The 16,852-nt window shown below is 33.1% G+C and overlaps 2 protein-coding genes across 2 annotated transcripts; one reads left to right on the forward strand and one right to left on the reverse strand.

Moving 5' to 3' along the window:
* The first annotated feature begins 50 nt into the window (after positions 1 to 50).
* On the forward strand, positions 51 to 1,885 carry LOC130184513 (microfibril-associated glycoprotein 4-like). Its single transcript, XM_056400458.1, has 5 exons — positions 51 to 237; positions 340 to 537; positions 1,027 to 1,123; positions 1,345 to 1,512; positions 1,605 to 1,885. The coding sequence occupies exons 1-5, from the start codon at positions 235 to 237 to the stop codon at positions 1,865 to 1,867; spliced, it is 729 nt and encodes a 242-aa protein (XP_056256433.1). The 5' UTR covers positions 51 to 234; the 3' UTR covers positions 1,868 to 1,885.
* Positions 1,886 to 2,035: 150 nt separating this feature from the next.
* zmp:0000001048 (retinol dehydrogenase 8) lies at positions 2,036 to 5,569 on the reverse strand. The gene is made up of 7 exons (XM_056400457.1): positions 5,428 to 5,569; positions 3,878 to 4,033; positions 3,614 to 3,775; positions 3,339 to 3,518; positions 3,151 to 3,244; positions 2,810 to 2,993; positions 2,036 to 2,690 (listed from the first exon to the last, which is right to left on the reverse strand). Exons 2-7 carry the CDS (start codon positions 3,972 to 3,974, stop codon positions 2,481 to 2,483), a joined length of 927 nt encoding a protein of 308 aa, XP_056256432.1. The 5' UTR covers positions 3,975 to 4,033; positions 5,428 to 5,569; the 3' UTR covers positions 2,036 to 2,480.
* Positions 5,570 to 16,852: the final 11,283 nt, after the last annotated feature.

Genomic DNA, 16,852 nt, shown 5'->3' on the forward strand with positions numbered 1-16,852 from the left:
GATTTATTTTTGGCTGTGAGTAGCAGCTGCTACTGGTAATTAGTCAAACCAAGGAAATCAACAAGGCTTTAATGTGTATGTGAACTTGTACACAGACTACTACTACTGACTGTTTACTTCAAGTTCAGCTTGCTCTGTAAGTCTGCTATACAGGAGATTAAACCCAGAAAATTACAGTGCCAAACTAGGAGACACCCCTTAGGATTACCATCAAATTACTACATCAGAGCAATAATGGTGAGTTTGGTGTGACTGATGCACTTTACTGTATTTTTCACTAAAACACTATCAGAGAAAATATTTCTGGTTCTTACTGCAGGTTTTGTGTTTTCATTACAGGATTTTATTGTTTTACTCCTCCTGATCCCAGTGGCAGTCTGCTCCCCAGTGTTTCTCCCAGTTGACTGCACTGACTTGTACAACAGAGGTTTCGGTCAAAGTGGGGTTTACACCATCTACCCAGGAGGACCAGTCTCCCCAGTCCAGGTCTACTGTGACATGGGCTGTCAGGATGAACCTGATAGCGGTAAATGGACGGTATGTGTGTTTATTATTCAACCTTTAACGGCTGTTCATCAAATAATTTTAGACTTCATTTCCACTGCAGGATATCTCATTGCACTTTGTGTCTTATGTTAGGCCATTAAAAATGAGTGCCAGTGAGAAAACTGAAAAAAAAAATATTAATGTGAAATTAGCTAGGTTAGCCAACACATGCAGCCAACTGAGCAACCGAGTAGCATTAGTTAAGAAAATCTAGCCATAAAAAAGTAAGGTAAATATAGAACCTTTGGCCTCAATTTACAGTGGTTGGGCTACTACTTTGCTCGATTATGCATAAGCTGAGTGAGAAAAAGGGATTTGATATTTTCACATCTAAAATCACTTAGCAGCATGCTATGATTTGAACTTAATATTTTTTGATCAAGTAGGGGGAAAGTAATTCTTTTTAGGACCAGTTTAACAAAGCACAGCTGGTGACACATTATATTGGAGCACTGCCCCTAACTACACATTCCACTCCAGGTCATCCAAAGAAGAAAGGACGGCACCGTTAACTTTTACCGTGGATGGGATCCGTACAGAACTGGATTTGGACAAGCATCTGGAGAATACTGGTTGGGTAAGACTTAAGAAATCGGTGATTTAGATTTTGGTGTTATTGCATGGTTGCTCTCAAGTATATTGTATAAATTGTTTTTTCTTTATAACACTGCTGAAGGAAAAGCAATTGATTTTGAAAATAAACTTTAATTCAATGAATTTAATTGTTTTTTGTTTTTGTGTACACAACTTTTCTCCAAAGTGCCTTTGTTCCATCCTTGTGTAAATGTTCTCTGCCAGGTCTGGAGAACATTCACCTCCTCACTCTGAGGAAGAGCTATCAACTGAGGGTAGACATGGAAGACTTTGAAGGGGGAAAGACCTTTGTCCATTATTCCACCTTCTCTGTGGGTCCAGAGCTGGAGGGCTACAAACTTAGTCTTAGTGGCTTCACAGACGGAGGAGGTGGTGAGTCTCATAGATTGTGAAATGGTAGGTTCAGTGTCTGTCACTAAACATGCAAGTGCAAGATCAATCAATTTCCTTTTTCTTTTTTCCAGGGGCTTCACTAACTGCACATAATGGTCTCAAGTTTTCTACATTTGACAAAGACCAGGATACTCATGCTAAAAACTGTGCCACGCTATACCTGGGAGGATGGTGGTATGGAGAATGTCACGCTGTTAATGCCAATGGTCTTTACTCGTGGGGCAGCTCAACCTTTGGGATTGGAATCAATTGGGAGTCTTGGAAAGGATATGAATATTCTCTGAAAGCCATTACAATGAAGATAAGAGCCAGTGACAGTAATGTTAGCAATTAAATATTTACTCTTTTCTTATTTTCAAATATGGCTGATTTATTTTGTTTCGTCATGTATTGATTTCTTTGATTTCTCTCTGCCAATATGAAAGATCATATGCAGTGTGGTGCTATCATTCCTTACTTAACTATTTTTGTAATAATAGACTCATTACAGCACTGTGAAACATATCATTTCTGTATTGGTTTTATTATCATGCTCTTATTTTCCTTAAAATTTAACAGTCAAACATATAATATTGTTACTTCATGAGAGCAAAAAATCAAAGAGTGGTTATGTTTCACATTTCTGTTACTATACAGTATTTACCTGTAAATATCTGGAGAAAGTTTAAAAGTTTAAAATATTGCACAGCAAGATATAAAGTCAATACATGTCAGGTGCATATACACAGTACACGAGGAATCATTACTATTTTTGTAGTTGCTGTCTCACACAGATAACAGACAGACAACATCCAGTGGCCCCCGATCCAAGCTCCTCAGAGGGAAACTTCTGTCACCTTACAGCTGGATATTATACAGTGACAACAAGATGTATATACTACACTACAGTCAATCACTGACTCCTTAAGCGTAACATTTATGGTCTGTGCAACTCGACAGTCAAATCTTTATTTCTTCCCTACCCTCTTCTGCAGCATGCGCAGCACCCCTAGAGTAGCATTGAACACGCTGTCATGTTTAAAGATCATCTTATAAAAGGTGTCCAGAGGCAGGCGACCTGTTGGATCTGCATGTTTCAGTGCAGTCATGGGCATGTACAGGCGGTTGGTCTGGTGGCGCAGAGGAGGCTGCTTGGCTGTGATCACTTCAACTGTTTGCTGAATGATAAAAATAAAAACATTTCAACACTGGAAGGGACCTCCTTGTGCATTTTCACAAATCCAGTTATTTTTAGTGACCTTTAAACTCAGATAGAAACAAAACTGTAATCACTTGCCTCGGCCACTTCTTCTGGTGTCTGGCCTAACGAGGCAAAGACCTTTCTTGAGTATGGGAGGTAAACTTCACGGAAGATTTTGGCGGTCTCCTCGTCTGTTCCTGATAGATCCATCTTCTCTGCATCTTCATACACTTTCCTTTCAAACTCTGTCACCACTGGGCCAGGTTCCACTAGAGTTGTCCTTGTCACAGAGATATAAAAGGACACACACACAGGACCGCTGCTGCATTACAGTTGACAAGTTGTAAAAATCCTACTGCTGTGTGCGTACAGATATCTCAAGTTTTAGGCTGAATCAAGCTGATAAAGAAGATGTATTTTTCAGGACTTGTAATTACTTGATGTTAAACTTCAATGCTTGCACTGCCAGACTTTCACAAAATCCTTCCACAGCAAATTTGGAGGCAGAGTAGACATCATTGAACAGAAGCCCTGTGTAGAAATATAAAGAAACCTATTAGTAACCTCTTAGAGCTCTTTTATTTGTTAGCTTCTCCTGAAATCTCACTGACACAAACAAACACACCCTGTATTCCCATGACGCTACTCATCACCACAATATGCCCGCTCTTCCGTCGCTTCATGTCAGGCAGCACCTCTTTCACCAGCCGTGCCAGCCCGAAGAAGTTTGTGTCAAAGAGCTCCTTCATGTCGACGATACTTTGGCACTCCAGCGGTCCAATCATGCCAGTGCCTGCATTATTCACTATAACAGCAGAATATCCTGTTATTACACTGTATGCTTGTGGAGAGAGCTTAAATTCACTTATAAAATGTCTTTGAGAATGAGAGGGGACAGACCAAGAATATCCACCCTTCTGTCTGGCAGGCTGTTGACACACTCTCTGATGGAGTCTTCACAACAGGCATCTAACTGTTTGATTTCCAAGGTTTTATTTAAGGAATCACCAGCTGCTTGTTCCAAAGGCCCCCGTTTCCCAAGATCCCTCATTGTGGCAACCACTGCCTCAGATAAATAATGAATATACTGGGTGTCAGTAGTTTTAAATATCTCTTTCATCTACAGTATTTCATTTATTTGGTTGAGGAGAGTGAATGGCTTACCTTTGAACCGTTTAAACTCATCTTTAGCCAGCCGTGCAGCCACAGCTAAGCCAATGCCAGAGGAGCACCCAGTCACCAACACCCTCCTGGTTCCCATGGCTTTTTGACCTCTGATCTCAAGGGTCAGGAGGATCCTGAATGCTCAGTTAAAAAATGCTGTGGACAAGGAAATGTAGCTCAAGCAATATTCCTCTCACAATATGATGTCATTGTTATCAATTATGTTATTTTGTGTTGAATTGTTGTAATTCCCCTTTTGGTGAACTTTTTGTTCAGTTACTGATTTCTGAGTTTGCCTTGAATGCTTTTCTAAAAATCCCCAGAGCAAGTGCATGAAAATGGATGTGAGACAGTGATAACAACAGCACAGTAACAACTAGAAGGGCATTCAGAGAGCACAGACCTCTGCCAAGGCCAAAGTCAAACAACACACACCGGACTGCATCAAATTCATAGTAAACGATCCAAATCTGCCCACAATCTTATGGGTTCTTTCCTGGCCCATGGCCCATCCCTCCCAACAAGTTTGGTGCAAACAGGCAAAAATCATCTTTATTTCTTTTGTGAAATCACTGCATGCTGATGCAAAATAATAAATCTTCTGAGAACCATTTGTTCCTCTGGGAGCTGACCCAAATGCTACAGCTTGATGTTTGCAATGTAATCTCATTGTGCTTGCACTGCAAATATCTATATAATAAGTCAGTCTTAATATCACATTTGGCCATTTACACATAAATGGGAAAACTGAAAACTGCACCACGACTTCTAGGTAGAAGAGCCGTTGCTGTACACAATTGATTTAAATCAAAATTCAACAAATTAAGTAACTGGATGTGTGAAGCCGACTTTGGCCCAGTGAGGCACCACTGAGGCTAGTTTGGTATTTGTTCAAAGATTATATTGGCTCTGATCTGATTTATCCAGGAATGCCTACAACAGCAGCTGTAGTGCATGGTACATACAGGCCCTTAATTCACACATGAACCTTGTGACAGGTATGGTCAGTATTTTTGAAATGCACAACCTGACAATAGAAAAATAACAATTTTGGATATCCAGACCCACCCATCAGTGTGTGGTAATTCGTTTTTATGAAAGTATTCACTAGGAAGGTATTCAGTTGCTTCTTTATGACCATTATTTGCTTCCACAGAGCTGGAGCCAAGTTTAACCTGACTGCACTGGGGAAGTTGATCTATAACAATGCATCAGATTGTATAATTAACTACAAACTGATGTAGTGGAGTCAGATCTGTGGAGTATAATATTTCTATCTGGAATACAATGAATTATTGCATAAAATGATCATATTCAAGTACCTCAAAATTGTGGTTGAGCACAGTACTTGAGTGATGTACTGAGTTAATTGTAGGCAATATCATCCAAAGTGCACATACATTACAGTGTCATCACAGGGACTCAAATATACGAAGAGGTCACTATAAACCGTAAGTACTGAAGAAACTGTAAATCCCCACAGGACGAGTTGACTACAGTGAAGTCCAGACGTGTAGGTCTGCTTGTAGGTGGTTCTGTAGTCTACCAACCTGTAGAGCGAGCAGCGCGTCCTCCACAGCGGTAGATGTGGGAAACAGAGATCGTGATAAACCAGTTGATCGATAAACTAACGCTACAGCAAGCATTCAGGCAGGAGGGACGTCATGGCCAAGTCATATGGGGACACACGGCTACATAAGCCGAGCGATTACCTAAATGGGTCACACAGTCCGACTCAGTTTGTGGGAGTTGTAGTTCTCTGAGTGACATAATGCATGCCTGTATGCTATCGAGGTAGATTTATCTCAATATTATTTGTGTGGACACACATTGACAAACCGTACGTAAATGTGTAATCTGTAAATATAAAAAACCTTCCACAAATACAAAACTTCAAGGGCGTAGGTTTGGTCCCAGCATCGATAGGGACTCAAGAACGCTACCCCCCTCCAAAACAAAGAGATTGACTTTTTAATGCCGTCAACCAGGCGGTTTATTAACATAGAATATCTGAATTTACATTCAGAAATGCCCATATGCAAATGTAATATATGTACATATGTTGAATTTTCGTATATGAGATATATGTACATATGAAGTAAAATCATACATGTACACAGTATAGCCTAAATATGTAAAACTTACATATGAAACCTGTTAGAAATTGCATATATCATATATTGACATGAATGCCTACCTAAGAGAAACATTTATTTACGTATGTCTGTTTATATTATAGGTTTATATTATAGACCTGTGCTACATAAATATATATCAATCCCAAAGACTGTAATAATATGTTCATTATATATGTAAATAGAAAATATATTCATTTATGGTTACATTTAATAAGAAATTATTAAGAAAATGATATACAAACATTAAAAATTTTAATGGACATGTTGATGTAATGAAGTTGCATTTTACCTTGAGTATTTCATATATGTTATAAATTTATATCTTCATATATCCAGTGGATTTATATATGTCATAATAATAAATAAATATATATATATATATATATATATAGATGACATTTATGATAACATCAATCTTGATGTACGTATAAATATATCATATATATGTCACAAGCCATAGCATTGTAAGGCACAAAAAAATCATGAAAACGTTATAGTATACAAAAGATTAAAGATCATAAAAACAACATGGTATAGTAAGGGATGAAAGGGTACAAAAACATCATATTATAGTAAGGCAAAAAAGTAATAAAACGTCATAGGATAGTAAGGCATAAAAAGCCATAAAAACATCATAGTATAGTAAGGCCTAAAACGTCATAAAAATATCATAGTATAATAAGGCATTAAAAGTCATAAAAACGTAATAGTATAGTAAGGAATAAAAGTCATAAAACTTTATACTATAGTAAGGTAAATAGATATCAAAAGACGTCATACAGGCATGAAAATGTCAAAAAAGTATAGTATAGTAGTAGTATAGTAAGGCAAAAAATAACATATCATCATAAGGTAGGCCGAGCCCAGGACTTGAACCCACAACCATCAGATGGTAACGCAAGAGCTTAGCAAAAAAATGTCATAGTATAGTAAGGCGAAAAAATTTCAAAAAACGTCATAATATAGTAAGACATAAAAATGACGTATTATCATAAGGCATAAAAATGTTAAATTATATTGAGGTAGGCCAAGTCCAGGACTTGAATCCACAGCCTTCAGATTGTAAGGAAAGACCTTTAACCTCTGAACCACCAACATACCCTTTCCAGAAGTTTTTGTAGTATTGCATAAAAACGTCATAGTATAGTAGAGCATAAAAACGTCAAAAAACGTCATAGCATAGTAACGCAAAAAATCTGTCAAAGTATAGTAAGGCAAAAAAATTTCAAAAAACGTCATAGTATAGTAAGGCACGAAAATGTCAAAAATTGTCATAGTAAGGCATAAAAATGTCATAGTATAGTAAGGCAAAAGAAAGTCAAAAAACGTCATAGCATAGTAACGCAAAAAATCTGTCAAAGTATAGTAACGCAAAAAATTGTCAAAAAAGGTCATAGTATAGTAAGGCAAAAAAATGTCATAGTATAGTAAGGCATAAAAATGTCATAGTATAGTAAGGCAAAAAAATTTCAAAAAACGTCATAGTATAGTAAGACATAAAAAAGGCGAAAATTGTCATAGTAAGGCATAAAAATGTCAAAAATCGTCATAGTATAGTAATGCAAAAAAATGTCATAGTATAGTAGGGCAAAAAATGACGTATTATAATAAGGTAGGCCAAGTGCAGGTCTCAAACCCACAACCTTCAGATTGTAAGGCAAGAGCTTTAACCATTGAACCACCAACATACTCTTTCCAGAAATTTTTGTAGTATGGCATAAAAACGTCATAGTATAGTAAGGCATAAAAATTTCAAAAAATGTCATAGTATAGTAAGACATAAAAAAGGTTAAAATTGTCATAGTAAGGCATAAAAATGTCATAGTATAGTAATGCAAAAAAATTTCATAGTATAGTAAGGCAAAAAATGACGTATTATCATAAGGTAGGCCAAGTGCAGGCCTCAAACCCACAACCTTCAGATTGTAAGGCAAGAGCTTTAACCACTGGACCACCAACATACTCTTTCCAGAAATTTTTGTAGTGTGGCACATCATAGTATAGTAAGGAATAAACGTCATAGTATAGTAAGGCATAAAAATGGCATAAAAATGTGAAAAAACATCATAGTATAGTAAGGCATGAAAATTTCAAAAAAACGTCATAGTTTAGTAAAGCATGAAAATGACCAAAATTGTCATAGTAAGGCATAAAAATGTTAAATTATATTGAGGTAGGCCAAGTCCAGGACTTGAATCCACAGCCTTCAGATTGTAAGGAAAGACCTTTAACCTCTGAACCACCAACATACCCTTTCCAGAAGTTTTTGTAGTATTGCATAAAAACGTCATAGTATAGTAAAGCATAAAAACGTCATAGTATAGTAAGGCATAAACATATCAAAAATCGTCATAATATAGTAAGGCATAAAAATATAATAGTATAGTAAGGCAAAAAAAAATTCAAAAAACGTCATAGTATAGTAAAGCACGAAAATGTCAAAAATTGTCATAGTAAGGCATAAAAATGTCATAGTATAATAAGGCAAAAAAAAGTCAAAAAACTACATAGCATAGTAACGCAAAAAATCTGTCAAAGTATAGTAAGGTAAAAAATTGTCAAAAAAGGTCATAGTATAGTAAGGCATAAAAATGTCATAGTATAGTAAGGCATAAATCTGTCATAGTATAGTAAGGCATAAAAATGTCATAGTATAGTAAGGCAAAAAAATGTCAAAAACATCATAGTATAGTAAAGCATTAAAATGTCAAAAAATGTTATAGTATAGTAAGGCATAAAAAATGTCATAGTATAGTAAGGCATAAAAAAATGTCAAAAACGTCATAGTATAGTAAGCCATGAAAATGTCAAAAATTGTCATAGTAAGGCACAAAAATGTCATATTATAGTAAGGCATAAAAATATCAAAAGAACGTCATAGTATAGTAATGTCAAAAAACGTCATAGTATAGAAAGGCAAAAAATGACGTATTATCATAAGGTAGGCCAAGTGCAGGCCTCAAACCCACAACCTTCAGATTGTAAGGCAAGAGCTTTAACCACTTAACCACCAACATACTCTTTCCAGAAATTTTTGTAGTATGGCATAAAAACGTCATAGTATAGTAAGGCAAAAGAATTTCAAAAAACGTCATAGTATAGTAACGCAAAAAATCTGTCATAGTATAGTAAGGCATAAAAATGTCATAGTATAGTAAGGCATAAAAAAATGTCAAAAACGTCATAGTATAGTAAGGCATAAAAATGTCAAAAAATGTCATAGTATAGTAAGGCATAAAAATGTCATAGTATAGTAAGGCTAAAAAATTTCAAAAAACGTCATAGTATAGTAAGGCAAAAAAAAGTCAAAAAACGTCATAGTATAGTAAGGCAAAAAATATGTCATAGTATAGTAAGGCAAAAAATTGTCAAAAAAACGTCATAGTATAGTAATGCAAAAAATCTGTCATAGTATAGTAAGGCATAAAAATGTCAAAAAATGTCATAGTATAGTAAGGCATAAAAATGTCATAGTATAGTAAGGCAAAAGAATTTCAAAAAACGTCATAGTATAGTAACGCAAAAAATCTGTCATAGTATAGTAAGGCATAAAAATGTCATAGTATAGTAAGGCAAAAAAATGTCAAAAACGTCATAGTATAGTAAAGCATTAAAATGTCAAAAAATGTTATAGTATAGTAAGGCATAAAAAATGTCATAGTATAGTAAGGCAAAAAAATTTCAAAAAACGTCATAGTATATTAAGGCATGAAAATGTCATAGTATAGTAAGCCATGAAAATGTCAAAAATTGTCATAGTAAGGCACAAAAATGTCATATTATAGTAAGGCACAAAAATGTCATATTATAGTAAGGCATAAAAATGTCAAAAGAACGTCATAGTATATTAATGTCAAAAAACGTCATAGTATAGTAAGGAAAAAAATGACGTATTATCATAAGGTAGGCCAAGTGCAGGCCTCAAACCCACAACCTTCAGATTGTAAGGCAAGAGCTTTAACCACTTAACCACCAACATACTCTTTCCAGAAATTTTTGTAGTATGGCATAAAAACGTCATAGTATAGTAAGGCATAAAAATGTGAAAAAACATCATAGTATAGTAAGGCATGAAAATGTCATAGTATAGTAAGGCATAAAAAAATGTCAAAAACGTCAAAGTATAGTAAGGCAAAAAAACGTCATAGTATAGTAAGGCAAAAAATTGTCAAAAAACGTCATAGTATAGTAAAGCATGAAAATGTCAGAGTATAGTAAGGCATAAAAAAATGTCAAAAAACGTCATAGTATAGTAAGGCAAAAAAAAGTGAAAAAACGTCATAGTATAGTAAGGCAAAAAATATGTCATAGTATAGTAAGGCAAAAAATTGTCAAAAAACGTCATAGTATAGTAAAGCATGAAAATGTCAGAGTAAAGTAAAGCATAAAAAAATGTCAAAAAACGTCATAGTATAGTAAGGCATAAAAATGTCAAAAAACGTCATAGTAAAGTAAGGCATAAAAATGTCATCGTATAGTAAGGCAAAAAAATTTCAAAAACGTCATAGTATAGTAAGGCACAAAATGACATATTATCGTAAGTTAGGCCAAGTCCAAGTCTCGAACCCTCAACCTTCAGATTGTAATGCAAGAGCTTTGACAACTGAACCACAAACTTCTACCACTTCTTTGTAGTATAGCATAAAAACGTCATAGTATAGTAAGGCATAAAAATGTGAAAAAACATCATAGTATAGTAAGGCATGAAAATGTCATAGTATAGTAAGGCATAAAAAAATGTCAAAAACGTCATAGGATAGTAAGGCATAAAAATGTCAAAAAATGTCATAGTATAGTAAGGCATAAAAATGTCAAAAAATGTCATAGTATAGTAAGGCATAAAAATGTCATAGTATAGTAAGGCTAAAAAATTTCAAAAAACGTCAAAGTATAGAAAGGCAAAAAAAAGTCAAAAAATGTCATAGTATAGTAAGGCAAAAAATATGTCATAGTATAGTAAGGCAAAAAATTGTCAAAAAAGGTCATAGTATAGTAGGGCATAAAAATGTCATAGTATAGTAAGGCTAAAAAATTTCAAAAAACGTTATAGTATAGTAAGGCAAAAAAAAGTCAAAAAACGTCATAGTATAGTAAGGCAAAAAATATGTCATAGTATAGTAAGGCAAAAAATTGTCAAAAAAACGTCATAGTATAGTAATGCAAAAAATCTGTCATAGTATAGTAAGGCATAAAAATGTCAAAAAATGTCATAGTATAGTAAGGCATAAAAATGTCAAAAAACGTCATAGTAAAGTAAGGCATGAAAATGTCATAGTATAGTAAGGCATAAAAAAAAGTCAAAAACGTCATAGTATAGTAAGCCATGAAAATGTCAAAAATCGTCATAGTAAGGCACAAAAATGTCATAGTATAGTAAGGCATAAAAATGTCAAAAAACGTCTTAGTAAAGTAAGGCATTAAAATGTAATAGTATAGTAAGGCAAAAAAATTTCAAAAAAACGTCATAGTATAGTAAGGCATGAAAACGTCATAGTATAGTAAGGCATAAAAATGTCAAAAGAACGTCATAGTATAGTAATGTCAAAAAACGTCATAGTATAGTAAGGAAAAAAATGACGTATTATCATAAGGTAGGCCAAGTGCAGGCCTCAAACCCACAACCTTCAGATTGTAAGGCAAGAGCTTTAACCACTTAACCACCAACATACTCTTTCCAGAAATTTTTGTAGTAAGGCATGAAAATGTCATAGTATAGTAAGGCATAAAAAAATGTCAAAAACGTCATAGGATAGTAAGGCATAAAAATGTCAAAAAATGTCATAGTATAGTAAGGCATAAAAATGTCATAGTATAATAAGGCTAAAAAATTTCAAAAAACATCAAAGTATAGTAAGGCAAAAAAAAGTCAAAAAACGTCATAGTATACTAAAGCATGAAAATGTCAGAGTATAGTAAGGCAAAAAAATTTCAAAAACGTCATAGTATAGTAAAGCATGAAAATGTCAGAGTAAAGTAAGGCATAAAAAAATGTCAAAAAACGTCATAGTATAGTAAGGCATAAAAATGTCAAAAAACGTCATAGTAAAGTAAGGCATAAAAATGTCATCGTATAGTAAGGCAAAAAAATTTCAAAAACGTCATAGTATAGTAAGGCACAAAATGACATATTATCGTAAGTTAGGCCAAGTCCAAGTCTCGAACCCTCAACCTTCAGATTGTAATGCAAGAGCTTTGACAACTGAACCACAAACTTCTACCACTTCTGTGTAGTATAGCATAAAAACGTCATAGTATAGTAAGGCATAAAAATGTGAAAAAACATCATAGTATAGTAAGGCATGAAAATGTCATAGTATAGTAAGGCATAAAAAAATGTCAAAAACGTCATAGGATAGTAAGGCATAAAAATGTCAAAAAATGTCATAGTATAGTAAGGCATAAAAATGTCATAGTATAGTAAGGCTAAAAAATTTCAAAAAACATCATAGTATAGTAAGGCTTGAAAATGTCAAAAAACGTCATAGTATAGTAAGGCATAAAAATGTGAAAAAACATCATAGTATAGTAAGGCTTGAAAATGTCAAAAAACGTCATAGTATAGTAAGGCATGAAAATGTCAAAAATTGTCATAGTAAGGCATAAAAACGTGATAGTATGGCAAAAAATGTCATATTATAGTAAGGTAGGCCAAGTCCAGGAATTGAACCCACAGCCTTCAGATTGTAAGGCAAGAACTTTAAACTCTGAACCACCAACATACCCTTTCCAGAAGTTTTGTAGTATTGCATAAAAACGTCATAGTATAGTAAGGCATATAAATGTCATAGTATATTAAGGCAAAAACATTTAAAAAAACGTCATAGTATAGTAAGGCATGAAAATGTCATAGTGTAGTAATGCATCAAAATGTCAAAAAACGTCATAGTATAGTAAGGCATAAAAACGTCATAGTATAGTAAGGCAAAAAATGACATATTATCATAAGGTAGGCCAAGTCCAGACCTTGAACCATAAACTTCAGATTGTTAGGCAAGAGCTTTAACCACTGTACCACCAACATACTCTTTCAAAACTGTATTTTATTAAGGCATAAAAATGTCATAGTAGAGTATGACAAAAAAGGTAAAAAAAAACGTCATACTATAACAAGGCATAAAACCGTCATGGTATAGTATGGCAAAAAATCAAAAAAAAAAAAATCATATTATATTAAGGAAAAAAAATGTCATAGTATAATAAGGAAAAAAATGTCAAAAATCGTCATAGTATAGTAAAGCAAAAAGTGACATATCATTGTAAGGTAAGCCAGGGTCTCAAACCCACAACCTTCAGATTGTAATGCAAGAGCTTTAACCACTGAACCACCAACATACCCTTTCCAGCACACTTTGTAGTATGGCATAAAAACGTCATAGTATAGTAAGGCATAAAAATGTGAAAAAACGTCATAGTAAAGTAAGGTATAAAAATGGCAAAAATCGTTATAGTATAGTAAGGAAAAAAATGTCATATTATAGTAAGGTAGGACAAGCCAGGATTTGAACCTACAACCTTCAGATTATAAGGCAAGAGCTTCAACCACTGAACCAACAACATACTCGTTCAAGTGTCTATTGTAATAAGGCATAAAAACGTCATAGTAGAGTAAGACATAAAAATGTCAAAAAACGTCATAGTATAGAAGGGCATAAAAATGTCATAGAATAGTAAGGTAGGCCAAATCCAGGACTTGAACCCACAGCCTTCAAATTGTAAGGCAAGACCTTTAACCTCTGAACCACCAACATACCATTTCCAGAAGTTTTGTAGTATTGCATAAAAACATCATAGTATAGTAAAGCATAAAACCGTCATAGTATAGTAAGGCAAAAAAATTTCAAAAACGTCATAGTATAGTAAAGCATTAAAATTTCAAAAAATGTTATAGTATAGTAAGTCATAAAATTGTCATAGTATAGTAAGGCAAAAAAATTTCAAAAAATGTCATACTATAGTAAGGCATGAAAATGTCATAGTATAGTAAGGCATAAAAAAATTTCAAAAACGTCATAGTATAGTAAGGCATGAAAAGGTCAAAAATCGTCATAGTAAGGCACAAAAATGTCATAGTATAGTAAGGCATAAAAATGTCAAAAAACGTCTTAGTAAAGTAAGGCATTAAAATGTAATAGTATAGTAAGGCAAAAAAATTTCAAAAAAACGTCATAGTATAGTAAGGCATGAAAACGTCATAGTATAGTAAGGCATGAAAATGTCATAGTATAGTAAGGAAAAAAATGTCAAAAAAAGTCATAGTATAGTAAGGCATAAAAATGTCAAAAAATGTCATAGTATAGTAAGGAATAAAAATGTCATAGTATAGAAGGGCATAAAAATGTCATAGAATAGTAAGGTAGGCCAAATCCAGGACTTGAACCCACAGCCTTCAAATTGTAAGGCAAGACCTTTAACCTCTGAACCACCAACATACCATTTCCAGAAGTTTTGTAGTATTGCATAAAAACATCATAGTATAGTAAGGCATAAAAACGTCATAGTATAGTAAGGCAAAAAAATTTCAAAAAACGTCATAGTATAGTAAAGCATTAAAATTTCAAAAAATGTTATAGTATAGTAAGTCATAAAATTGTCATAGTATAGTAAGTCAAAAAAAGTCAAAAAATGTCAAAAAATGTCATACTATAGTAAGGCATGAAAATGTCATAGTATAGTAAGGCAAAAAAATTTCAAAAAACGTCATAGTATAGTAAGGCATGAAAAGGTCAAAAATCGTCATAGTAAGGCACAAAAATGTCATAGTATAGTAAGGCATAAAAATGTCAAAAAACGTCTTAGTAAAGTAAGGCATTAAAATGTAATAGTATAGTAAGGCAAAAAAATTTCAAAAAACGTCATAGTATAGTAAGGCATGAAAACGTCATAGTATAGTAAGGCATGAAAATGTCATAGTATAGTAAGGAAAAAAATGTCAAAAAAAGTCATAGTATAGTAAGGCATAAAAATGTCAAAAAATGTCATAGTATAGTAAGGAATAAAAATGTCATAGTATAGTAAGGCAAAAAAAATTCAAAAACATCATAGTATAGTAAGGCATTAAAATGTCATAGTATAGTAAGGCAAAATTTTTTTTTAAAAACGTCATAGTATAGTAAGGCATAAAAATGTCATAGTATAGTAAGGCATTTAACCACTGAACCACCAACATACCTTTTCCAGCACACTTTGTAGTATGGCATAAAAACGTCATAGTATAGTAAGGCATAAAAATGTGAAAAAACGTCATAGTAAAGTAAGGTATAAAAATGGCAAAAATCGTTATAGTATAGTAAGGAAAAAAATGTCATATTATAGTAAGGTAGGACAAGCCAGGATTGGAACCTACAACCTTCAGATTATAAGGCAAGAGCTTCAACCACTGAACCACTAACATACTCATTCAAGGGTCTATTGTATTAAGGCATAAAAACGTCATAGTAGAGTAAGACATAAAAATGTCAAAAAACGTCATAGTATAATAGGGCATAAAAATGTCATAGAATAGTAAGGCAGGCCAAATCCAGGACTTGAACCCACAGCCTTCAGATTGTAAGGCAAGACCTTTAACCTCTGAACCACCAACATACCATTTCCAGAAGTTTTTGTAGTATTGCATAAAAACGTCATAGTATAATAAAGCATAAAAACGTCATCGTATAGTAAGTCAAAAAAAGTCAAAAACGTCATAGTATAGTAAAGCATTAAAATTTCAAAAAATGTTATAGTATAGTAAGGCATGAAAATGTCAAAAATGTCATAATACAGTAAGGCATGAAAATGTCAAAAATCGTCATAGTAAGGCACAAAAATGTCATAGTATAGTAAGGCATAAAAATGTCAAAAAAACGTCTTAGTAAAGTAAGGCATAAAAATGTCATAGTATAGTAAGGCATAAAAATGTCAAAAAAACGTCTTAGTAAAGTAAGGCATAAAAATGTCATAGTATAGTAAGGGAAAACAATTTCAAAAAACGTCATAGTATGGTAAGGCATTAAAATGTAATAGTATAGTAAGGCAAAAAAATTTCAAAAAAACGTCATAGTATAGTAAGGCATGAAAATGTCATAGTATAGTAAGGGAAAAAAATGTCAAAAACGTCATAGTATAGTATGGCTTAAAAATGTCAAAAAATGTCATAGTATAGTAAGGAATAAAAATGTCATAATATAGTAAGGCAAAAAAAATTCAAAAACATCATAGTATAGTAAGGCATTAAAATGTCATAGTATAGTAAGGCAAAAAAATGTCAAAAACGTCATAGTATAGTAAGGCATGAAAATGTCAAAAAATGTCATAGTATAGTAAGGCATAAAAAATGTAATAGTATAGTAAGGCAAAAAAATTTCAAAAAACGTCATAGTATAGTAAGGCATGAAAATGTCATAGTATAGTAAGGCATAAAAATGTCAAAAAATGTCATAGTATAGTAAGACATTAAAATGTCATACTATACTAAGGCAAAAAAATTTCAAAAAAACGTCATAGTATAGTAAGGCCTAAAAATGTCATAGTATAGTAAGGCAAAAAAATGTCAAAAACGTCATACCATAGTAAGGCATGAAAATGTCAAAAAATGTCATAGTATAGTAAGGCATAAAAATGTAATAGTATAGTAAGGCAAAATATTTTCAAAAAACGTCATAGTATAGTAAGGCATAAAAATGTCATAGTATAGTAAGGCAAAAAAATTTAAAAAAACGTCATAGTATAGTAAGGCATGAAAATGTCATAGTATAGTAAAGCATTAAAAAATGTCAAAAACGTCATAGTATAGTAAAGCATGAAAATGTCAGAGTATAGTAAGGCATAAAAAAATGTCAAAAAACGTCATAGTATAGTA

The sequence above is a fragment of the Seriola aureovittata genome, chromosome 17 (assembly GCF_021018895.1).
Source record: "Seriola aureovittata isolate HTS-2021-v1 ecotype China chromosome 17, ASM2101889v1, whole genome shotgun sequence".
Lineage (NCBI taxonomy): Eukaryota > Metazoa > Chordata > Actinopteri > Carangiformes > Carangidae > Seriola > Seriola aureovittata.